This window comes from Lynx rufus, unplaced genomic scaffold, assembly GCF_022079265.1.
Source record: "Lynx rufus isolate CCGP_SWC_20201006 ecotype Redwood Valley unplaced genomic scaffold, mLynRuf1.p SCAF_19, whole genome shotgun sequence".
Lineage (NCBI taxonomy): Eukaryota > Metazoa > Chordata > Mammalia > Carnivora > Felidae > Lynx > Lynx rufus.
In genome coordinates, this window is record NW_025814833.1 from 5049012 (window position 1) to 5074348 (window position 25337).

Below are 25337 nucleotides of genomic sequence, written 5' to 3' on the forward strand. Positions count from 1 at the left end.
GTGAGCTGTGGGCTTTTCATAAATGGCTTTTATGATGTTTAAGAATGTTCCTTCTATCCCGACTTTCTCAAGGGTTTTTATTAAGAAAGGGTGCTGAATTTTGTGAAAGGACTTTTCTGCATCGATTGACAGGATCATATGGTTCTTCTCTTTTTTTTTTATTAATGTGATGTATCACGTTGATTGATTTGCGAATGTTGAACCAGCCCTGCATCCCAGGAATGAATCCCACTTGATCATGGTGAATAATTCTTTTTATATGCTGTTGAATTCGATTTGCTAGTATCTTTTTGAGAATTTTTACATCCATATTCATCAGGGATATTGGCCTGTAATTCTCTTTTTTTACTGGGTCTCTGGTTTAGGAATTAAAGTAATACTGGCTTCCTAGAATGAGTCTGGAAGTTTTCCTTCCCTTTCTATTTCTTGGAATAGCTTGAGAAGGATAGGTATTATCTCTGCTTTAAACGTCTGGTAGAACTCCCCTGGGAAGCCATCTAGTCCTGGACTCATATTTGTTGGGAGATTTTTGATAACCGATTCAATTTCTTCACTGGTTATGGGTCTGTTCAAGCTTTCTATTTCCTCCTGATTGAGTTTTGGAAGAGTGTGGGTGTTTAGGAATTTGTCCATTTCTTCCAGGTTGTCCAATTTGTTGGCATATAATTTTTCATAGTATTCCCTGATAATTGTTTGTATCTCTGAGGGATTGGTTGTAATAATTCCATTTTTATTCATGATTTTATCTACTTGGGTCATTTCCCTTTTCTTTTTGAGAAGCCTGGCTAGAGGTTTGTCAATTTTGTTTATTTTTTCAAAAAACCAACTCTTGGTTTCGTTGATCTGCTCTACCGTTTTTTTAGATTCTATATTGTTTATTTCTGCTCTGATCTTTATTATTTCTCTTCTTCTGCTGGGTTTAGGCTGCCTTTGCTGTTCTGCTTCTATTTCCTTTAGGTGTGCTGTTAGATTTTGTATTTGGGATTTTTCTTGTTTCTTGAGATAGGCCTGGATTGCAATGTATTTTCCTCTCAGGACTGCCTTCGCTGCATCCCAAAGCATTTGGATTGTTGTATTTTCATTTTCGTTTGTTTCCATATATTTTTTAATTTCTTCTCTAATTGCCTGGTTGACCCACTCATTCGTTAGTAGGGTGTTCTTTAACCTCCATGCTTTTGGAGGTTTTCCAGACTTTTTCCTGTGGTTGATTTCAAGCTTCATAGCATTGTGGTCTGAAAGTATGCATGGTATGATTTCAATTCTTGTATACTTATGAAGGGTTGATTTGTGACCCAGTATATGATCTATCTTGGAGAATGTTCCATGTGCACTTGAGAAGAAAGTATATTCTGTTGCTTTGGGATGCAGAGTTCTAAATATATCTGTCAAGTCCATCTGATCCAATGTGTCATTCAGGGCCCTTGTTTCTTTATTGACCGTGTGTCTAGATGATCTATCCATTTCTGTAAGTGGAGTGTTAAAGTCCCCTGCAATTACCACATTCTTATCAATAAGGTTGCTTATGTTTATGAGTAATTCTTTTATATATTTGGGGGCTCCAGTATTTGTCGCATAGACATTTATAATTGTTAGCTCTTCCTGATGGATAGACCCTGTAATGCCCTTCTTCATCTCTTGTTACAACCTTTAATTTAAAGTCTAGTTTGTTTGATATAAGTATGGCTACTCCAGCTTTCTTTTGACTTCCAGTAGCATGATAGATAGTTCTCCATTCTCACTTTCAATCTGAAAGTGTCCTCAGGTCTAAAATGAATCTCTTGTAGACAGCAAATAGATGGGTCTTGTTTTTTTATCCATTCTGATACCCTATGTCTTTTGGTTGGTGCATTTAGTCCATTTACGTTCAGTGTTATTATAGAAAGATATGGGTTTAGAGTCATTGTGATGTCTGTAGGTTTCACACTTGTAGCGATGTCTCTGGTACTTTATCTCACAGGATCCCCCTTAGGATCTCTTGTAGGGCTGGTTTAGTGGTGACAAATTCCTTCAGTTTTTGTTTGTTTGGGAAGACCTTTATCTCTCCTTCTATTCTAAATGACAGACTTGCTGGATAAAGGATTCTCGGCTGCATATTTTTTCTGTCTAGCACACTGAAGATCTCGTGCCAATCCTTTCTGGCCTGCTAAGTTTCAAAAGAGAGATCAGTCACGAGTCTTATAGGTCTCCCTTTATATGGTAGGGCACGTTTATCCCTTGTTGCTTTCAGAATTTTCTCTTTATGCTTGTATTTTGCCAGTTTCACTATGATATGGCGTGCAGAAGATCGATTCAAGTTACGTCTGAAGGGAGTTCTCTGTGCCTCTTGGATTTCAATGCCTTTTTCCTTCCCCAGTTCAGGGAAGTTCTCAGCTATTATTTCTTCAAGTACCCCTTCAGCACCTTTCCCTCTCTCTTCCTCCTCTGGGATACCAATTATGCGTATATTATTTATTTTTAGTGTATCACTTAGTTCTCTAATTTTCCCCTCATACTCCTGGATTTTTTTATCTCTCTTTTTCTCAGCTTCCTCTTTTTCCATAACTTTATCTTCTAGTTCACCTATTCTCTCCTCTGCCTCTTCAATCCAAGCCGTCGTGGTTTCCATTTTGTTTTGCATTTTGTTTAAAGCGTTTTTCAGCTCCTAGTGACTGTTCCTTAGTCCCTTGATCTCTGTAGCAAGAGATTCTCTGCTGTCCTCTATACTGTTTTCAAGCCCAGCGATTAATTTTATGACTATTATTCTAAATTCACTTTCTGTTATATTATTTAAATCCTTTTTGATCAGTTCATTAGCTGTTGTTATTTCCTGGAGATTCTTCTGAGGGGAATTCTTCCGCTTGGTCATTTTGGATAGTCCTGGAGTGGTGAGGACCGCAGGGCACTTCCCCTGTGCTGTGGTGTATAACTGGAGTTGATGGGCGGGGCCGCAGTCAGACCTGATGTCTGCCCCCAGCCCACCGCTGGGGCCACAGTCAGACTGGTGTGTGTCTTCTCTTCCCCTCTCCTAGGGGCGGGATTCACTGTGGGGTGGCATGGCCCGTCTGGGCTACTTGCACACTGCCAGGCTTGTGGTGCTGGGGATCTGGCCTATTAGCTGGGGTGGGTAGACAAGGTGCACGGGGGCAGGAGGGGCAGGCTTAGCTCGCTTCTCCTTAGGTGATCCACTTCAGGAGGGGCCTTGTGGCAGTGGAGGGAGTCAGATCTGCTGCCGGAGGGTTGGCTCCGCAGAAGCACAGAGTTGGGTGTTTACGCAGAACGAGCAAGTTCCCTGGCAGGAACTGGTTCCCTTTGGGATTTTGGCTGGGGGGTGGGCGAGGGAGATGGCGCTGGCGAGCGCCTTTGTGCCCCGCCAAGCTGAGCTCTGTCGTCCGGGGGCTAAGCAACTCTCCCTCTCTTTGTCCTCCAGCCTTCCCGCTTTCTGAGCAGAGTTGTTAACTTATGACCTCCCAGACGCTAAGTCGCGCTTGCTGTCGGAACACACTCCGTCCAGACCCTCCGCTTTTGCCAGCCAGACTCGGGGGCTCTGCTTGGCCGGTGGGCCGCCCATCTGCCCCGGCTCCCTCCCACCAGTCCGTGGAGCGCGCACCGCCTCTCCGCCCTTCCTACCCTCTTCCGTGGGCCTCTCGTCTGCGCTTGGCCCCAGAGACTCCGTTCTGCTAGTCTTCTGGTGGTTTTCTGGGTTAGTTAGGCAGGTGTAGGTGGAATCTAAGTGATCAGCAGGACGCGCGGTGAGCCCAGCGTCCTCCTAAGCTGCCATCTTCCAACCCTCCTATAGGTTTTTTTTTTCAAAAATTTTTAAATATTTCTTTGTTTTTGAGAGAGAGACACACACAGACAGAGCATGAGCGGGGGAAGAGCAGAAAGAGAAGGAGACACGGAATCCGAAGCAGGCTCCAGGCTCTGAGTTGTCAGCTCAGAGATGGACGCGGGTCTCGAACTCATGAACCGTGAGATCATGACCTGAGCCAAAGTCAGATGCTTAACTGACTGAGCCACCCAGGTGCCCCGCAAAACAGCTATTTTGGCTTGGATTTTATATTGGGCATCATATGAAAAAATTTGGATATTATATTGGGGGTCATATGAAAAAAGTTTGGGGAGAAAAGGGTCTACTGTAAGTTTTGAAAAATGCTCTAGTTATTCTTTTTCTTCATCATTATCAACATCAACATGAACGTTATTATCTCTGAGCATGCTCTGGATATCTAGTTGCAGGCTAGGTGCTGGTAAGTATTTATGCAACTTAATCTTATCTCCAAGGCAAGGTCACATAAATCTTGTAAGTCTAAAATTAATCCTCATCTTTAAGGGATCTGCGACACTTACAAATAATTTAGAGATTCTAGGCATTTTCAATTGTCTCTGCCAACCCTCTTCTCTCTGGGTAAGAAAAAAAATGGTCATTCAAAGCTTCAGAGAGCAAGGAGAAATACCACTTAACTTTTATTCCCTCCTCAACACAGAATCTGTCTCCCAAAGAACCAGTTCAGCCTCTTGGCCAGCAGTCCCAGAAAGCCTGGTCTCTCTGAGGTAAATGCTGTAGAGCTTTAAGGCCAGGGAAATTTCCACTGAAGAGCACCAACTGCCCCCCCCCCCCCCCCCCCGTACAAGTAAACCAAATTGAAAGATAATGGCAAACTAGCCCTATTGTTGTTAGACAAAGGGGAACTAGGACTTCAAAGATGCCTGAGGAGCTCCCTTCAGATGTAATCTTTACTTGGGACCTTGGTCTCCACAGTGGGTCACAAAGGTAGGGCCACAGAGGTAGAGGACTTTGGAGAAACTGGAACCAGTGTAACAATTCTACCTCCTCTTCTCCCCTAGGAAGCTTGAGAAAGGAATTCAACAAATAATTAAGCAATTTTCTCTAAAATGTCCCATCAAATGTGTTCACTACTCATTCCTAGCACACAGGAAGTCACAGTGAGTGTTTAGAGAAGAATAACAATAGTAATAATTTTACAGCTGCTAATATATTTAGTGAATGGTCCTCAGGCCATAGTTTGTTCTGGAGTCTATATTTGAGCCCAGGAACATCTGGCTCCAGATTTGGAGTTCTCTATTTTTTGGCCACACTATAATCCATAAAGGAAAAAAAAATTAGGAAGTAGACCTCCAGACTTAGGCATGGAACACAAAAAGAGCTTGAGAAAAGACACATACGGCTTCCCTAGATTTTATAAACCTGGAATGGGCAGATTTGTGCCACAGATTTGAGCCCACCATGCATGAAGTGTTTGTCAGTGCTGAACACAGAGTAGGTGGCCAGCAATAACTATGATGCCTATCATCCTCTATCTAGGGAAATACACCTTACCACAGGTATTAGGTAAATGCTCTGCAGAGTCAGGGAGCCAACAAGAGTGCAGGGAATGTCTAGCTCTTTCCTATTCCTCCAGCCTCCTCTTACACCATCCTTGCCGACCTCCCTCCACTTCTCCGACCCCCACACTCCAGCCACCCTGGCTTAGTACTTGCCACGGCCCTTCAAACGACAGGGATGACTACAGTGTTTGGCACATAGTAGGCACTAAATAAATACCATTTTGAAGGAAGGAAAGAAGGAAAAACAGAAGGAGAGACAGAAAGATAGAAAGGAGTCGTTTCAGAAAAATATTCACTGAAGTGGGCCTTAAGGGAAGAATAATATGTCCATCTGCAGAGACAGGAGGAAAGCAGGGGATGAGAAAAGAAGGGTGTTTCAAACAGAAGGAAAAGCAGGAGGAGTGACTATGCATGGCATGTTGAGCCAACATCAAAAGTATAACTGTGATCTAAACATCAGTTCTAGAACAATAACAGCAGATGGAATCAAATGGGTAGGCAGGGCCAGATGATGATGTGTATAGGGAGCTTTCACAAACGTTGGAGTGGTACGACATATTTGTGTTTTAGAATAAGGCTTTTGCTTGCAGAGAGGATGGATATCAGGAACGAAGGTAGGAGGCAGCGAAGACTGAAACCAGAACAGTCAGGTCTGTTGTAGGAGTCCAGATAAGAGACGATAAAATGCCTGAATTAGAGAGACAGCACCGTATAGTGGGTTTTAACCCAAATGCTGCCATTCCCTGGATGTGTGATCTTGGATAAATCAGTTAATCCCTCTGGGCTGAAAATATTTGCCCTGTATATTTCACAGGGTCACTGTGAGCAGCTAATAAAATAATATTGAGAGGGGCGCCTGGGTGGCGCAGTCGGTTAAGCGTCCGACTTCAGCTAGGTCACGATCTCGCGGTCCGGGAGTTCGAGCCCCGCGTCGGGCTCTGGGCTGATGGCTCAGAGCCTGGAGCCTGTTTCTGATTCTGTGTCTCCCTCTCTCTCTGCCCCTCCCCCGTTCATGCTCTGTCTCTCTCTGTCGCAAAAATAAAATAAATGTTGAAAAAAAATTAAAAAAAAAAATAAAATAATATTGAGAAAATACTTTGTAAACTTAAAGCACTAGAAATTATATGTCACTTTTAATGTGGTAGAAGAGGGAAAAAGAGATAAGGGGGACAACTGAGAAACAGAGCCAATCTTCCAGACATACAGTCTGTGGATGAGAGAGTCTACTTTGACATCTCCCTTTTTCTCACCTTGTCATGTATCAGTTGTCAAAATTGGGGAATCCTTTTTTAGTTTTCCCTCAAGAATAAAAGAAATCAAGAATGCCTACAGGGGGGACAGAAGGGGAATTCAGCCTATATGTTGTGAATGGTAATCTCACATATGTTATTTCTTCTAATCACACAGACAGCACTCTCGAGAGGAAGATGTCATTATGCAACTTTTACTGATGACAAAACTGAGTCTCAGAAAGGTAAGTTGAGTTGCCCTAAGTCCCACAGCTAGGAACTGTTAGAGGACAGAGGCAGAATTCAAACACAAGTCTGATTCCAGAGTCTTTTCAATGTTACACTATTGGAAAAGATTGCTATTTTGCCATCAAAGCAATTGTTATTAGAGTTAACACTAGTAACTGTTAAGGTAGACAAGGAAAAGGCAGTTGTTGCAGGCCATTAGGAATAAATCTGCTTACTCGTTTGAAAGTCACTTGTTGATCACCCACTATATGGTTGGCAGTATCCTGGACATTGTATATACAAGGCTGAACAGGGCAACACAGACAAGTAAGCACAGGACTTTCACGACTACATGGCAAGGGCTACAAGGAGGCCCAAAGAATCTTGGAATCTGGGGGCAAGGAAGAAGACTTTCTTTCTGAAGAGGTCTGGGATGGTTTCATAGAAAACATAACATTTTATCTGAGTATTAAAGATTGAGCAGGAGTTCCCTAGGTAGAGGAGAAAGTGTAAATAATGGAGCAAGACATTCCAAGTAAGGAGAACAACATATGTAAAAGCAAAGAGATAGGAAAGAACCTAAGGTAGTTTGGAAATAGTTCAGTCTGAATGAAGTGTAATGTACACTATGAGCTAGAGAAGGAGGGTTGGCAAGAAAAAACCACACAGACATGAGGCTAGAATGGTAGTTGGGGCCAGATAATGAAGGCCCTTAAATGTGCTAATCTAGGGAGTATGTATTTTAATACTGCAAGAAACGAGAAACCAACAAAGGTTTGAAATGAGGAGATAACGTAATTGTATTTGCTGTTAGTAAAATAACTCTGGTGGCAGTGCAGAGATTAGAATGAAGTCAGGAGGTAGAAAAACTAGTTAAGAGGCTACTGATACATGATGATGAGATTTGTAACCAATAGAATATGAATGGAATAGCTAGATTCTACAGATTTTTGGTAAAACTAATGGAGCTTGGTGAGAAGGATGGAGATAATGGGAGTTAGTGGCTGATTCTATAGTTTCTTGCTTGAAACTGGGTAGGGGCGCCTGGGTGGCGCAGTCGGTTAAGCGTCCGACTTCAGCCAGGTCACGATCTCGCGGTCCGTGAGTTCGAGCCCCGCGTCGGGCTCTGGGCTGATGGCTCAGAGCCTGGAGCCTGTTTCCGATTCTGTGTCTCCCTCTCTCTCTGCCCCTCCCCCGTTCATGCTCTGTCTCTCTCTGTCCCAAAAATAAATAAACGTTGAAAAAAAAAATTAAAAAAAAAAAAAGAAACTGGGTAAATAGTGATATTTCACAAAGATAGAAAAGAGAGAGAACAGCAGGTTGGAGTGTCATGGAAAGGATTGGAAAACAGTTTCATTTTTGGATACATTGTGCTGGAGCAATAGAAAATAATAATAGCTGGCATTGGTTGAGTGCTCTAGGCACTGTTTTAAGAGTTTTGTATGTATCAACGAATTGATATCCAAGTACAAGGGCTTACTAGGTAATTGGAAATACAGGTTTGGAACTCAAAAGACATGTCTAAGTTGGAAATATAAATTGATAGTCATCAATGTATAGGAGTCATAGTTAAAACTGTTGACGCAAGAAGAAGGCAAAGGATAAAATGCTGAGGAAAAAAAGCACCATTTTAGGACCAGAGAGTAATGAAGATTATAAGCTCTATGACAGCAAAGATCAGATCAGACTTGTTCATCACTGTGTCATCCGAGCCTGACATACTATTTAGAATATAGTGCTTGCTCAGTAAAAAATGTTGAATGAATCAAATAAAAATATCTGAGAAGTACAAGGATAAATAATGAGACATAGTGTCTTGAAAGTTAAAAAAGTAAAGGTAGTTTCAGAATGATTTGAAAATGCCCAACACTACAGTAGAGAGATCAGACTTGTGGTTGTCAGAGGCAGAGGATGGGGGGAAGGAGAATTGGAAGAAGGTGTTCAAAAGGTATAAACTTCCAGTTTTAAGGTAAATAAGTATTAGGGATGTAATGTACACACGATGACTACAGCTAACATTGCTGTATGGTATATAGGAAAGATGTTAAGAGAATAATTCCTGAGAGTTTTCATCACAAGGAGAAAAACTTTTTCCCCTTTTTTCTTTTTATTGTATCTATATGGGAAGATGTATGTTTGCTAAACCTATTGTGATAATCTTTTCACAATACATATAAATCAAACCATCATGCTGTATGACTTAAATTTATACAGTGATGTATGCCAGTTATTTCTCAATAAAACTGGAGGAAAACCCAATAGATAAGTCAGATAGAATGGGGACTGAAAAGAATCCACTGGGCTCGGTAGTTGGGCAGCTATTAGTAACTTGAAAGACAGCAATTTTGGTGGCGTAGCCTCAGTCTAGATTGTAATAGGCTTAGAGGTAAATGGTTGTGGAAGAACAGTAAACAATAACCAGAAGTTTGGTGGTAATATGACTGAGAAGGTTAGAGTGATGGAGAAAAATAAAGCTATGTTTTTAATTATTTTTTTTTATAATGGAGGACACATTATAGTAGAACAGAAAAGAAATCCTAGGAGAGGGAATAATTAAAGATGGTAAGAGAGTGGATAATTGCTCTTAGCTAATTTTCCCATCACTGTTTTCCTTTGAGCATGTTTATCAGGTCTTTTATGTACATTTAATCAGATTTTAAAACAAATTAGAGCCCTATGATCTACTTCACTGGGACATATAGTCAGCTTAAAAGGACTTGATAGTTTAATATAACATGGCACTTTCCTAATATGTTTTTTCTATATGTGTATGTTCTGTCATCCATACAGAATAGGACAAGTCTATACTCCAAGCATGGTGGTGAAATTATGGAACTATTCACATAATTGAGGCACGTAAAAATTAATACATATTGACAATTGATATTGATCTATTTGTTTCATTCTTTAAAAATTTATATTCAATTTATGAAACTAAAAAAAAAACAGTTCACCCATTTCTCCCATCCCCTACTCCCTGCCTCTTGCAATCACCAATCTGTTCTCTATATCTATGAGCTTGGTTTTTCTTTTTTTAGATTTCACATATAAGATTGATTATATGGTATTTGTCTCTCTCTGTGTGACTTATTTCACTTAGCATAATGTCCTTGAGGTCCATCCATGTTTTGGCAAATGGCAAAATTTCATTCTTTTTTGGGTTAATAATATTCCATTGTGTGTGGGTGTGTAGCAAATTCTTTATCCATTCATCTATCAATGAATAATTAAGTTGTTTGCATGTCTTGGCTATTGTAAATAATGTTGCAATGAATATGGGGGTGTGTATATCTCTTCAAATTGTTTGTTTGTTTTCTTTGAATAAATACCCAGAAGTAGAATTGTTGGATCACATGGTAGCTCTATTTTTAATTTTTTGAGGAACTTCCATACTGTTTTCCATAGTGGTCCCACCAATTTACATTCCTACTAACAGTGCATAAGGTTTTCTTTTCTCCACACCTTCACCAACACCTGTTATCACTGTCTTTTTGATGCTAGCTATTCCAGCATGTGTGAAGTGATATCTCACTGTGGTTTTGATATGCATTTCTCTGAAAATTAATGATATTGAACACATTTTAATGTACTTGTTGGCTATCTGTATGTCTTTTTTGGAAAAATGTCTATTTAGATCCTCTGCTCATTTTTAATAGGTCTGCTTTTTTTCTTGCTATTGAGTTGTATGAATTCTTTGTATATTTTAGATATTAGCCTGTTACAAGATATATGATTTGTAATTATTTTCTCCCTTCCAGTAGATTGCCTCTTCATTTTGTTGATGGCTTCTTTTTCTATGCAGAAGCTTTTTTGTTTGATGTAGTGCCACTTATTTATTTTTGGTATCCAGTTCAATCATCTCTAAGACCTATGTAAAAGAGCTTATTGCCTATATTTTCTTCTAAGAGTTTAATGGTTTGGGGTCCTATATTTAAGTGTTTAATGCATGTTGAATTAATTTTTGTTTATGGTCTAAGATAGTGATCCAGTTTCATTGTTTTGCATGTGGCTGTCCAATTTTTCCAACACTATTTATTGAAGAGACTGTCCTTTCCCCATTGTATATTCTTGGCTCCTTTGTCACAAATTAATTGACCATATATACATGAGTTTATTTCTGGGCTTTCTGTTTTCTTCCATTGTTCTATGTGTTTTTATGCCAATACCATACTGTTTTGATTACTATAGCTCTGTAATATAGTTTGAAATCAGGGAGTGTGATGCCTCCAGCTTTCTTCTTCTTTCTCAAGATTGCTTTGACTATTTGAGATCTTTCATGGTTCCATACAAATTTTAGAATTGTTTGCTCTATTTCTGTGAAAGATATCACAAGAATTTTGATAGGTATTGCACTGAATCTGTGTGTGTTGCTTGAGTAGTATGCACATTTAAACAATATTAATTTTTGTCTATCCATGAACACAGAATATGTTTTCATTTATTTGTGTCTCCTTCAATTTCTTTCATTAATGTCTTACACTTTTCACTGTACAGGTGTTTCACCTTCTTGGTAAACTCATTCGCTGGTATTTTATTATTTTTGATACACTTGTACATGGCATTGTTTTCTTATTTTCTCTTTCTGACAGTTCTTTAATAGTGTAAAGAAATACAACAGATTTTTTAGTGTATTAATTTTGTATCCTGCAATTTTACTGAATTTATTAGTTCTAACATTTTTTTGATGGAATCTTTAGGGGTTTCTATAACAATATCATGTCATCTACAAAAAGTGACAATTTCTTCCTCTCCAGTTTGGATGCTTTTATTTCTTTTTTGCTTAATTGCTCTGGCTAGGGCTTACAATATGATGTTGAATTATTTCATTCTTATATTAAGGAAGTAACTAGGGAAACAGCATATTTTGCTCCTGTGATCTGGCTGGATTATAAGATTCTAGTATATAAGGGCATATTTACTGGGGACTCCATGATATGCCTAAAATCTAACAGATTATTTGTATTCGTAGTTAATACAAATGCCCTCATGCCTGAACAAGCCTTAGAAAGTGACAATTTGTTTATTCTAAAATGCAATTGCATAACCAGGGTTTCTTTTTGTAATGTCATAGATTATTTTGGCAGTCTAGTGAAGCTTATGGACTCCTTTTCAGAATAATATTTTTAAATGTATTTGGGGTGCCTGGGTGGCTCAGTCGGTTAAGCGTCCGACTTCAGCTCAGGTCATGATCTCACTCACGGTTTGTGGGTTCAAGTCCTGCATGGGGCTCTGTGCTGGCAGCTCAGTGCCTGGAGCCTGCTTCAGATTCTGTGTCTCCCTCTCTCCCTGTCCCTCCTCAACTCATGCTCTGTCTCTCTCGCTCTCAAAAATGAATAAACATTAAAAAATTTTTAATATATTCAATAAAGCACATGGGATTACAGTGGAAACCAATTCTATTGAAATACAATCATCAATAAATATAATAAAACAAATTTGTGATATGGAATTATATATGTTTCTTTAGTAACACATTAAATACTAATATCTAATTCCCCTCCTCTCCTGTCTTGAAATGTTTGTTTTTGATCTGTCAATAATGTAGCCACATTATCAGTTATGTGTTATCCATTCATGTAGTCATTTGAAGATTCCCTTGATGATGTACTCATACATATGTATCAGTATCCCCAGTCATCCCAAGAGATATATTCTAGGTGTACACACACATATACATGTTATATATTGTGATTATTCATAACTATCTGATATAGGTTATTTGCTAGCAAGTATAGCAAAAGACTACTTTAAATTTTCATGCTGAGAAAATGAAAAGACCAACCATCATCCACAGATTGGGAGAAAATATTTGCAAATTATATGTATGGCAAAGGACATGTATCCAGAATATACAAAGAACTCTTACAACTTAATAATAAGAAGACAACCCAATTTTAAAATGGAAAAATATTTAAATAAACATAAATATAAATTTTTCATATGACCCAGCAAATCTATTCCTACATATCTACTCAAGAAGAGTAAATTGTATGTCCACACAAAGATTTGCATGTTAATATTCATAACAGCATTATTCATAATAGCCAAAAACTGGAAAGAGCCCAATGTCTATTAACTGGTGAATGTATAAGCAAAATGGGGTATATCCATAATGGAATACCAATATTAAATGCCAATATCAATAGAGTAAAACACTGATACACGCTACAACATGAATGAGCTTCAAAAACACTATGCTAAGTGAAAGATGCCAAACAAAAGATTACATATTATATGATTCTGTTTATATGAAAAGACCCAGAAAAGAAAAATATATAGAGATAAAAAAGTAGATTCATGCTTGCTTGGGGTTAGGGGTGGGAATGGGGATATGACTGGATATGAAGGATCTTACAAAGTGATGAAAATGTTCTAAAACTGGGTATGGTGATAGTTGCACAACTTGGCAAATTTACTAAAAATCATTGAATTGTATACATAAAATGGGTGAATTTATGGTTACAACATTAAGGAAAGAAGTTTGTATTTCAATCACACCTTGATTTGAATGTGGCTAAAGGCATTTTGCCTATGCTCTTTGCAGAAGGGAATAGCCAGACATATATTTTCTCCCCTTTGCATCTTCTCCACCCAAATGATTCTCATTAGGCTTTGACTTCAAATATACTTGCTTGTATTAGAGCTACCCATGAAAGCAGATTTAGGGTAAAGTGGGATGAAAAAATAAGGACCCTGACTACTTTGGGCGCATATTTTAACTGCTGGTCATGTTGGCCTATTATGGCGAGACGTGAATCTTTGTAGTCTTTTCTTTAAAACGATGCAGGTACATGCAGATAATAATTTATCATTAGGTATCTTATCTTTTAAGGAATGTAATGACCACCATTGTCTGAGAAAGTGAAATCCTAGAAAGTTAGAGACTATGTTTAAATAAATCTTTGTGTGCTGTGCCTCAGGCACTTAATAACCAAAACTGATTATGGATATTCTGAAATCCTAGGCTCTATCTCATTCAGATAAATTGTGCCAATATTTCACCTCAATGAAGATCATCATTCTTTTAAAAGAAGTTTACAGAAACTCATTCTTTAATCCCAGGTTTTAACATTTAGCTTTCCATCCCTTTAAATAGCACTGCTTTATAAACAAAGAGAACTCAAAAGCACCTAAAAGACCCTATCTCAAATGCTCACCAATATTATGTTATTGGCAACTTAACTCTCACAGTGAACAAATTTTCTTATAGAGAACCACAACTTAGTTCCTTGTCAGCCTAGTTGTAAGTTATTTTTCATTAATGTTAGTCAAACAAGGTACAGAGAATGTAAAGATCTAAGACCACTTGAAAGGTGAAACATCACAAACCCAGAGGATAAACTGGACTTGAGAGGAGGAGATGAGTCCATCCAATATAGATGAGAATCCGGTACAAAGAGTAAAAACAAATAAGAAACTTGTCTTCAGAAAAGTCATCTTTTGAGAACTTATCTTGCGACTCTCCTTTTCTTATTTGTCATTTTCCACAAAATGAAAAAAAAATAGCTTTACACTGCCAAAGATATTATGCAGGAGTAAATAGCAGTGAAGGAAGCAGCTCTGGACATAAGCAAGGTTAAAAAAAATATTGTCAGTGTATCTCAAGGTTTATTTTAGTCTTACCAGGGTCACTCACACTGACAGCAGGTGACACTGTAAAACAGTGACACAGAATCTAAAATCCACACACCAAAGCAGTGCTTGATTTTGGAGACATGCTTAAATACTTCTAAGAATTAAGGCATAATCCTTCAGTGACTTTTAAGGAGATCAAGTGATAAGATGCAGTGTTTGGGAAGTCTCCAGCTATCTAGAATGATTTGTTAATGCCTTTTCTCCCAAAGTACACTGAATACAATCAGCTAGAGTCTGAAAATAAAGATTTTGCTGGAGGGTATGCTGCCCAAGCATAACATTTTTACAAGTGGCAAGATTCCCAAATTGTTAACTAATCAAAACGTGGCATTTTCAATAAATGTAGTATTGAGTCTCAAGGTAACACATAAGTAAACTTGTGTACTGGAGGAATCAGATGGAGAAGTAGGCAGAACCCTAGATCAATACTTCTGTTTACAAAGTTTAGAATTTACTTATATAGGAGCTGATGTTCTGAGTTGGGGGCGGGGGGGGGGTCACAAGATGTTAAAAGTCAAGTATTCTGGCATCATTCTCTTTTCATAAGAGAAATCATTTCACTTCACTCTAATATTTTCTTAAAGATATATGCCAGGACAAAGTAATCCTTTTTCCTCCCATAAACTATTAGCCGATTTTATTGGGTTGCATTAAGTATGGCTCTATAAATAGTATTTAAAAACATTTTAAGTATTAAAAATACAGCCAATCATTTTAAATTGTCAAAACCTACAAAGTAAATATTTGGAATATATATTAATCTGTCATCTACATAGTGTGTAACTTTGGCTATTAACAGTTTATTAAGTAGAGCAGTGATATAGTAGTCAATAGTTGGAACAACTTCATATTTGAACTTAACAGCTAACTTTATTTCTGCCAGCATAAACAGCTACTGAGGCTGGAAAACAGCAGCATCTCTGATTATTTGGGTCATTCCACCTTTGGTAAATTATCCTAGTAATTACATTTGAGGTCTCTCCACTTTCTGGGATCCATTAAACTTTTCTTGACCAGATGTCTACAGAAATTCCTCTGCCTGCAGTTCCTAGCTGATTTGATGGATGATATCTAAACAGCCTATAAAATGTTAACTTTTAGATTTTTTTTTCTATTCTAAACACTAACTTTTAACTTTTTGATGACACAGAAAACCAGTGGAAGGAAACATCAGACAGAAATTGAACACCATTAGTGGTATTAGTTCAGTTCAGGTAGTTAAAGAATCCAGATGTTGTCATCTGGTACTGTCAAAGGACTCACAAGCAAATACTTAAGCTTAACTTCTATAATTTTCAGGACACTTTCAATTCCCACTCCTTGTGCTCTCCTCCCACTCTCAAACCTGTGTGCCAATTCATGTTCTTGTAGAGCAGGGAAAATTACATTTGTTCCTCCTTGGAGATAGATGCAGAGAAAGGCATCAGATGTCACTCCTCTTAAGTCGTCTGGGAACAGGCTGGGAAACGTGTGCCTCTTGTGTCTTCTACTTTTATTTTCTCAACCCGCTACGAACTTTTGGGACAGAAAGATGCCTGAGTCCCAAAGGCATACGTGTGACACTGCGCTATTCCTCTCTAAGAACCCCATTAACTCCCACTAGAAACGAGAGTGATGTGAACTCTGCTTCGCAGTGCAACCTTCTGTAACCCCCTAACACAAACACAAGAGGAATGGAGAGGGGGTCAAGGGAGGAAGAGGGAAAGGGGTCAGGAGAAGAGACTCACCGCTCTGGCCAGTTCCTCGGTCAGGCACAACGTAACCAGGAGCAGCCACAACCTGAAACAGGAGGAACGGTGAGTAACATGGGCTCTCTAGGCTCCGGGGTCCTATGTCTGTCCATAGCCCCCGACCCTTTCTTGCTGCCTGCCCCCACTTTCTCTGCAATGACATAAGTACAACTACAGTCCTGGCCCGGCAAAGTAGCTCAAAGTGGAAAAGAGGGAGGGGAGCTCGGGGCAGCAACAGCTCACCCAGGGTGCATGCTTGCGGCTCCTCCGGAGCTGGGTCCCGGGAGACTGCTAAGCGGCTCCACAGCCCAGGCTCATCAGGGCTCCGCTGATGCTCGGCGGCTGCTTCCTTATTCGGGAGGACGGGCTTGGGGGGAGAACTGACTCACTTCGGAAGAAACTAAATTCAGCTTCTAGATAAGACGTGCCCCAAAGGGAAACAGTCAGCGGTGCCCGCTACAACTTGCCGCACTCAAAAGATAGTTCCATACACCAGGAGAGGAAGGAATGGAGGGGAAAGGGGCGGGGCTGTCTGTTGTCAATCATCCCCCCCTACCTTGGGCAGCCGGGCGTCTTTCTCACTTTCAGGCACCTCTGCACATAACATTCCCACGCATCAGCATAGTTTTCATGCACAGGCCCATAGAGACCTATAAGACTAAGATCTAAGCAGCTATGCAGCATACACTTCCATAAACCACTGTTAACAATTACACATAAATAGATTTAGGGCACAGGACTGACTTCTACAAATGGGCCCCAAACTGCACTTGCACACTTGGCCCAAATGCATACAACACTCATTCTAATTGATTGTATATACTAAGCTCTAATTGATTGTATACTAAGCTCTTGGGGGTGGCAGTGGTGGTGGTTTCTGGGGTTGGAAATCTAGCCAAAGTGGAGTAGAACCTAAGGATGAGAGGGCCCCCATGAATAGGTCCAAAGCCTTGAAAGACTCCCAAGTGACAGATTCTAGGGTCTGAGATAACAGAAATGTTCTGAAGAATTCTTGGGTAAATCTCCGAAAGATCTTCCCAGGAGTCCACACAAAGTATTTTCTGGGCCTGTTGGTACTTTAACCAATCTGTAGATCAGGATTACGAAAGTAATGTTCAAGTCTACTTTATTTGGGAAACATCAGTGCAAATGCCATTAACTCTATATAAACGTTTCCAATTGGTGTTTGTGTTACTTTTAAAGGCAACTGCAAGAAAGTTATTTAATTCCCTGTACTAAATCCTTCTGAAACACAACCGCAATGAGAATCAATACCTTTTATGTTGGTTCAATATAAAAGGTAAAAATTATGGCATTTAGCGATGCAGTTAAATAAAAATATATGACTATATTACAATAACATCCAACCATATGATAATTACTAATATCTCCTGAATGCGCCTCAATCTTAGATGTATATAACACGCATAAAGTTTTCACATACATGTATGTTCATTTTCTTAATTCTTCGGTTATAAGAATATATTTAATAATATAAATATATAGTTCTAATATTTTCACATATTCTGTTGTATGTAGAAACTGTCTTGCGAGCAGGTGTAAGGCAAAGAGCACCAGCAGCCCTGGGAGCGGCGACCAAAATTTCTTTCTAACCATTAACAATAAAAGGCACACTTCCTCCAAGATCCATCCGCGAAAAAAAATAGTCCCAGCTAAGGTCTACTTGTAATTGGCTTTGGGGATCTCACGAATGAGAGTGGGACTGGGCAGGGAAGAGTAATGCCAACGGAAGGTGCAAGTGAACAAATAGAAAAGCTTCCCGGTTGGACTTACGGTGCTCGGTCAACTGGCCTGGAAGTTTCCCTCCCCCAAATAACTGAGCGTCACTCCCTCGCAGGTTGCTGGTGCAGGCTAAAGCCGGGGCGGAGTGATCCTCAAATTCCCCAGGGCTGGTGGGGAGGGGGCGGTGCGGGAGGAGAGAGGGAGGAAAGTAGAGCTGTGGGACCTGCGTGAAGAAAAAGTTTGCAAGTCGGGACAGAAGGGAAAAGTGCTCCCGAGAGATCGGCTTTGGGGAGGGGAGGGGGGAGGGAAGAAAAGGTTCTCCTTTTTTCCCCCCCAATTTAAAAAATTTATTTATTATTATTATTATTTTTTTTTCACCCCCGCTCAACTCTTAAAAAGCTTTCGTCTCACCTAAGCCCACGGGCACAATTGGGACACCCTCGCTGTCCGTCTCCGACTCCAGCTCTCTCCCCATAAACCCTCAAGATTATGTCAGTTGGTCCGAGCTAGCCAGGGATCTCGTGCGGGTGCTGAAGGAGCTGCGGGAGCCGGAGAAGAATGCAACTGCGTGGAATCAGCCTGGCTGCCGGCTTGTTCTTACTGGCCCTCAGTCTTTGGGGGCAGCCTGCAGAGGCTGCGGTAAGTCCTTCGATCTACCTCCCCCCCTCCATGTACCCCCTCCCCTCCCCCCCCCCGCCCCCGTCACCTCACTCTCCCGCAGAAGTTACTTTTTTGTCCCTTTACCTTCCTTTCTCGGCCTTGGCTAGGGAATTCCAGTCTGCCCTTACTTGCTTAGGAAAACAAAAAGCAAACATTATTTACAACGCTGGTAACTCCAGCCTTCTTCAGCCCAGGGGGAGAGGTTTACGTTTAAAAATGGGGCTACTTGCTTTCCAGCAGCTAGCCCCTCGGGGGTCGGAGCGGGGCCGGGGTTGGGGGACGCCGGTGAACAGATCGCCAGGCTCTGGAGGGTATTTGAAACTTTTCCTCCCCACCCTGCGCCCTCGGGGGTTTCCCTGCCTGCCGGCTAACCTTTACATTAGTTGTGCCCAACCCACGCACTCTTTAAACTTGGGCTGTAGTATTAATATTTAGGCTTTTCCGAATCCAGCTGCCATCAAAGTGCTGAGCGCGCCCAGGAAGTGCTTCCCTTTTGCTCCTTCCTTAAGCAGCACGAATCTGCCTTCTCTGGCCAGGAAAGCCTCTGTAGAGACCTAGTTCCCCTTTTGACATTCTTATCGCGAAAGCTCAGGTAACACACCAGAGAAGAAGGAGATCCAGACGGATGGCCTTAGGCTTCAGGTCTTTTTTGCGTCTTTTTTTTTTTTTAATTTTAAGTTTTGGGTTTCTGTTTGTTGTTTACTTAAAAAAAAACAAAAACAAAAACAAAAAAAAACTAAGGCACCTAAACAAATGGAGAATTTGCCCATCACCTGTTTAAAGGAAAGGAGTTCTCTTTTTCCCCCGGGAATAAGTGTTCTGGTTTAAAGCACAGTGAAGGAGGATGCTCATGTGAAATGACAGAGCGAAAAGTTCCACTTAGTTTTTAGGAATGGAGAATTAAAACCCCAGTATATCTCCTAGAAGGATCTCTGGGTAGTCCCACCCACTCTCTTTCTGGGGAAGAGGCAGATGTGAAGGAATGAATGGCTTTGTTAAAGAAGTGTTCTCCAGCCTGAAGCCATCATCCTTCATTTCACTTAACCTCTAAAGAATTAAGTATGTGAAAGATTATTTAAAAGTTATATTTGAGTGATCATTAATGTGAGAGAATGGCTTAGGCCTTCACGTGGTTGAGTGACTTGGCACTTTTTTATATATGCAGCTGCTATGTTAGGGCTTATCTGGGTCCACCTTTAAGTTAGCTGTCTGGTTTCTCTATACACTCAGCATACCTTACATTACATTGTCCTTCTTTTATCCTCCAGAAAATGTGTACTCAAGGTATGAAAACTAACTTTCATATTACTCTAAGCACAGCGTAATTATGATAGCAAATCTGCTGAAAAACCATGAATGTCAAGTATTTGTAACTACGTTTGTAATTTTGCCTCCAAAACAATTAGATGACTTAAAATTGCTTTTTGGATGCAGAGCATCTGAATGGGGTAAAGTTTTGCCACTCGATAGTGCTTATAGACCTTTAGATGAAACTACAATGGTGTTGTTGAAAATAGTTACCTTTAAAAACATCATGGTGCTTACTGCTTATGGCATTTGGCCAGGGGCAAAGATTTTGTGGATGTTTGATTAAATATTTCAAATTTTTTATGTGACATTGCTATTAGTAAATGTGTACCAGATACCAGTTGTGCAGGTATGTATAACAATACTATACATCAATTTGTATTAAATCAATTTATATTAAAAGTGAGATCTCTTTTTATGGTTGACAAAACTTGGGAGCAAGATTGTTTTCTTGCACTCTTTAACGGTTGAGTGTTCATGAAGTAGTTACAGAAGATACCATGCAGTTTTTTCCTTTTTCTTTCTATGTAATTTTAAAAGATCATTTTTGTATCCCATTTCTCTGTCATTAGGACACTGTGCCTGTAATAAAGCCAGGGGTTTGGTTTTTCTGCTTCACACATCAATATCCTAGTTAGATGAAATGTTTTAATCTCAAAGATCTGAATGGTATCTTCTCTCCATATTAGTGCAGGGATATTGGTGACCTTCTCCAGAGTAAACTGGATGGTACTGGGGCTGACTGATTATTGGCTGCAGTAGTCTAGTATTGGGACTTTTATATCAGGAAGACCATTGATAACTTAAATTGCTTTCATTTTTCATAGTTAAGTGATTTATCCCTGAAGTCATGCCAAATTGGGATATCACAAGTATGTGGAAGATTTTTTTTTAAGTAGAGTGTTTATTAGGTGGAATAGAGTAACTTTTATGTTCTTACCTAGTAGTAAGAGAAAAAGGCAGGTTTAGATCGCAATGGTCATTTGTAGTGGTGAAAATAACATTTTTATGCAAAGGTAATTATACCTGTATTTATTCACTGTCAGTAGGATACACACTTAGATTTATGGATAGTGAGTTTTGTGTGCAGTAGATGGATAGGTTTCTCTAATTTAAACAGACCATCTCTCTTGTGACCAGTGGCAACAACTCATTAAGGGTGGTATTGTGGTTTGTGACCAGGAACAGTTTTTCCTGTGAAGTATGCTATGAATTAACTGCTCCATAGGAAGAATTTATTGACACTGTTACCGTAGCTTACATTTTTGAGTGTTTACTATGTGCCAAGCACTGTGCTAATATGGTAATGTACATTATCATATTTAATCTTCACAACAGACCTATGAGGTGTATATCATTGTTATCCCCACTTTACAGATCAAGAATCTATGGATCATAGAGGTTAAGTATCTTGCAAAAAATCACAGAGGTATTAAGTTGGGGAGCTGGAAATGTGAATTGAGACACCTTGACTCCAAATCCTTTACCCTCAATCACTGTACTATACTGCCTCTTTTGTATGTGGTCTGTAAAGATTTATTTGCTCTTCAGAGTGTTTGGATCTCTGCTACTTTTTTTCTTTTTTTTGGTGGTGGAGACACAAGAGTTGAAAGGGAAATGATAATGGGGATTATATCTCTTCCTGCTGATGTCGGGAGAAGTAGCATGGCATAACGGAAAGAGCTTTGGAGGTAGAGTAAAAGATCATAATAGAGATCAGTTTGATCTCCATATGTAGGCCTACATATAGAGAGATAATTTAAAAGCAATATAGAAGCAATTGCTTGCTGCAGGTTGTATGATTTTATACAATCACATTTTTATATTAACTAACTTTTTAAAGTTAGATTTCTAAAACAACTATAATTTGTGGTGGATGATTATTTTGAGGAAAGATTTGCTTTATCCTTCTTTTAATTAGTTTCCATAATTTTAAATATACTGAACTTTTCAGGAGCATGTCTATTGTGATAAAACAGGGTATGTGTATATGGTGGCACTCTGCTTAATATGCCCAATTCACATATGTTGTTTTTACCAATTTACTTACCTATCATATCCAATTGTATTTACTTAACTATCTATACAACTTTAGTCTTGTGTATATATTTATGTATGTACCTGTCCTTTGTGTAAGAGTGTGTACATTTTTTTCTGTGTTTTTATTTGGCTTTTGATGTTTGTATATACGACACATAAGACTCTTTACTTGAGTTAACCTTTTTTTTTTAACTTTTTGATGTTATTGATACAGTATTTATTTATTTAATTAATATAATTTATTGTCAAATTGGCTTCCATACAAAATGCAGTGCTCATCTCAACAAGTGCCCTCCTCAGTGCCCTTCACCCACTTTCCCCTCTCCCTCACCCCCCCATCAACCCCTCAGTTTGTTCTCTGTATTTAAGAGTCTCTTATGGTTTGCCTCCCTTCCTCTCTGTAACTTTTTTTCCCCCTTCCCCTCCCCCATGGTCTTCTGTTAAGTTTCTCAAGATCCAACCTTGATAACTTGATTCATGTTATGTCTGCCAGGTTTATATGCCATAAAGTCACTATTTTGTCCTTTTCATAATTACAAAGTAAGCAGATCTTGTGAGACTGTTTGGGGTGATACTATGAAACAATGTAAATATCCTGTTTCTCATCATACTTGCCTGCTAATTTTAGCATCTATTGAGGATTCTAGCCTGAATAATTATTACTCTGACATTTGCCAAATGGTGATTTTCAGGTTTTAACATTTTCTGCATTTAATAATTGAATTCTAATGTAACAGAACTTTATGTTCTCTGCTATTTATTATCTATTTATTCAGTTATTTAAGGTAGTATGGAATTATGGATATTTGTTTTATTCTATGAGTTATAATGAATTTTGCTATTTTTTTTGGCTGAAGTTACCCCATTTTTGGCTAACAGGAGCCTCTTCTAGTTGGTTGCTGTGTCCTTTCAGTGTGTCCTTATCGTTTTTTGAGCATTGCCTTACATTCTGGTACCACAAGATGTTCCAGCCTCATTTTTCTACTTTCTCTGCCCCAGCCTTGGAATCAGCTGTTTCTCCAGGGAGCTTTGATTCTTTTATTGGATAATGGTATTTAGAGATCAGTGCCTGGGTGCTTGGCGTGCTCATTGCTATTGAGGTGTCATTGCATCTATGTCTTCTCAACAGACAAAACATAGATACATACCCACGTCTATATCTTATTTTTTTACAACCTATCGTTGTATATATATGATTAAACAACATGAATTTGTACTTACATCACTGATTCCAGTCCAAGACCACAGAATAAAAACACATCTTTGATGTTTTCGAATCTCACTGCTTTCTGGTATCTTTCTTCAGACATGTTTTGTGGGCTTTGGAGAGGTCTTATACAGTCTTTAAAAGCTTGGCCTCTGGAGTCAAATTCCTTTATTGGCAAAAGGGTGTGAGTGGTACCTATGTCACAGATTATTTTGAGGATAAAATGAGAAGAGTTATGTAAAGTATTTAGAATAATACTTGGCAAATAATGAATAAATTAAAGATTTCATTATTGTGATTACAAACTATTGACTTGCCATTTCTTAATGCGTTAACTCTCAAATTTTCTGCCTGATTTTCAGGATCTAACATTATCTTTCCCCCCATCCAACCTTATTTTTCATTACATTTTATGATATATGTTCTCCATTGTAGCCTAGGTCAGCTTTTCTATAATCTTGATTACTACATACATATTTTGCCTCTCCATTTTGATTAGAGTCCTATCGATCTAAATCTTCACTCAGTTTCAGTGTGATGTTTATATTCATCCAGCAGATATTTATTCAGCAACTTACAAGTATTTAAGAATTGTATTTAGGTTGTTTTATTTCCACACTCTTGTATATGTACTGTTCACAAAATCAGTTTGTGCTAGATACTGTGGATAAAACTAAATAAGATAGACAAGTTTCTGGCCTTCATGGAGTTTACATGCTAGTGAGAATAAATAGTCTTTCTCTTAAACTTTCCCTTACTATTATATACCAATGACTGATTTTACACTTCTTTGAACACGCAGTATTTATGCTCTTCCTGTCTAGTATCCAAATATATTTGGTCTTACAAGTATTTTGGTTCATGGGATTTTATCTGTTTTCCCTATTAAATCATAAGCAAGAACTGTATATCTGTTCATTTGTTCAACCAATTTCCATGTTGGTTCTGTCTGATAGCAAAAGTAATACATGTTCAGTATGGGAAACTTGAAAAATACAGAAAATTATAAACAAAATAAAAACATGTCCACAATTCTACCAATAGCATAGAAATAACCTCTATTGTTGTTTTGATGATTTTCCTTCTTATGTATCTAATCTTTTCTTATATTGGTATTCGTATATTGGTTAAAATTTTTAAAAGCTGGAATTACTTTATATATAGTTTTATAACTTAATGCTTTTTCACTTATCAAGCATTTCCCCATGTTATTAAAATTCTTCCTTTAAAGATACTAGTTTTAAATGGCTGTATACAATTTATATTTATACACACCACAATTAATTTACCTATTCACTTTTATAGAATATATATATATTTTTAAGTTTATTTATTTATTTATTTTGAGAGAGAGAGAGTGCAAGCAGGGGAGGAGCAGAAGGAAAGGGAGAGAGAGAATCCCAAGCAGGCTCCCTGCCCTCCGGTGCAGAGCCCAACATACAGCTTTATCCCATGAACTGTGCGATCATGACCTGAGCCAAAATCAAGAGTCTGATGCTTAACTGACTGAGCCACCCATGTACCTCTATATAATACTTTCTAAATCCTTATGTATTTATTTTGAGAGAGAGGGGGAGAGTGGCTGCGTATGCACGCATGAGAGAGAGGGGCTGAGATAAAGAATCCTAAGCAGCCTAGTGCTATCAGCACAGAGCCGGACTCTTTGGGGTATGATCTCAACAACATGAGATCATGATCTGAGCCAAAATCAAGAGTCGGAAGCTTAACCGACTGAGCCACCCAGGCACCCCAGAATATTTTTTTAAAGATTTTTAAAAAGTAATCTTGCCATTTGGAACTATGTGGATGGAACTAGAGGGTATTATGCTAAGCAAAATTAGTCAGAGAAAGACAAATATCATATGACTTCACTCATATGAGGAATTTAAGATACAAAACAGATGAACATAAGGGAAGGGAAGCAAAAATAATATAAAAACAGGGAGGAGGACAAAACATAAGAGACTCTTAAATACAGAGAACAAACAGGGTTGCTGGAGGGGTTTTGGGGGGGGGATAGGCTAAATGGGTAAGGGGCATTAAGGAATCTACTTCTGAAATCATTGTTGCACTATATGCTAACCTGTAAATTAAAAGAAAAAAAATCTCTACGCCCAATGTGGGGCTCAAACTCACAACCCTGAAGATCAAGAACCGCATGTTCTACTGACTGAGCCAGACAGGTATCCGTATAGAATATATCTTTAAATTTCAAGTTTGTAAAGCCATTGT

General features: G+C 38.9%; 2 protein-coding genes across 3 annotated transcripts in view; one reads left to right on the plus strand and one right to left on the minus strand.

Moving 5' to 3' along the window:
• The window catches only part of COL4A6 (collagen type IV alpha 6 chain), a 295437-nt gene extending 278959 nt beyond the window's left edge, over window positions 1-16478 (minus strand). Inside the window, exons 1-2 of the mRNA XM_047082051.1 lie at window positions 16391-16478; window positions 16145-16196 (exon numbers count right to left, since the gene is read on the minus strand). Coding sequence (XP_046938007.1) covers window positions 16145-16196; window positions 16391-16401 — 63 coding nt within the window. The 5' untranslated portion in view covers window positions 16402-16478. The remainder of the gene's footprint in view (window positions 1-16144; window positions 16197-16390) is intronic.
• A 1970-nt stretch (window positions 16479-18448) lies between these two features.
• The window catches only part of COL4A5 (collagen type IV alpha 5 chain), a 260757-nt gene continuing 253868 nt past the window's right edge, over window positions 18449-25337 (plus strand). For both annotated transcript variants that reach the window (XM_047081902.1, XM_047081901.1), the window contains exon 1: window positions 18449-18529. In XM_047081902.1, coding sequence (XP_046937858.1) covers window positions 18449-18529 — 81 coding nt within the window. The remainder of the gene's footprint in view (window positions 18530-25337) is intronic.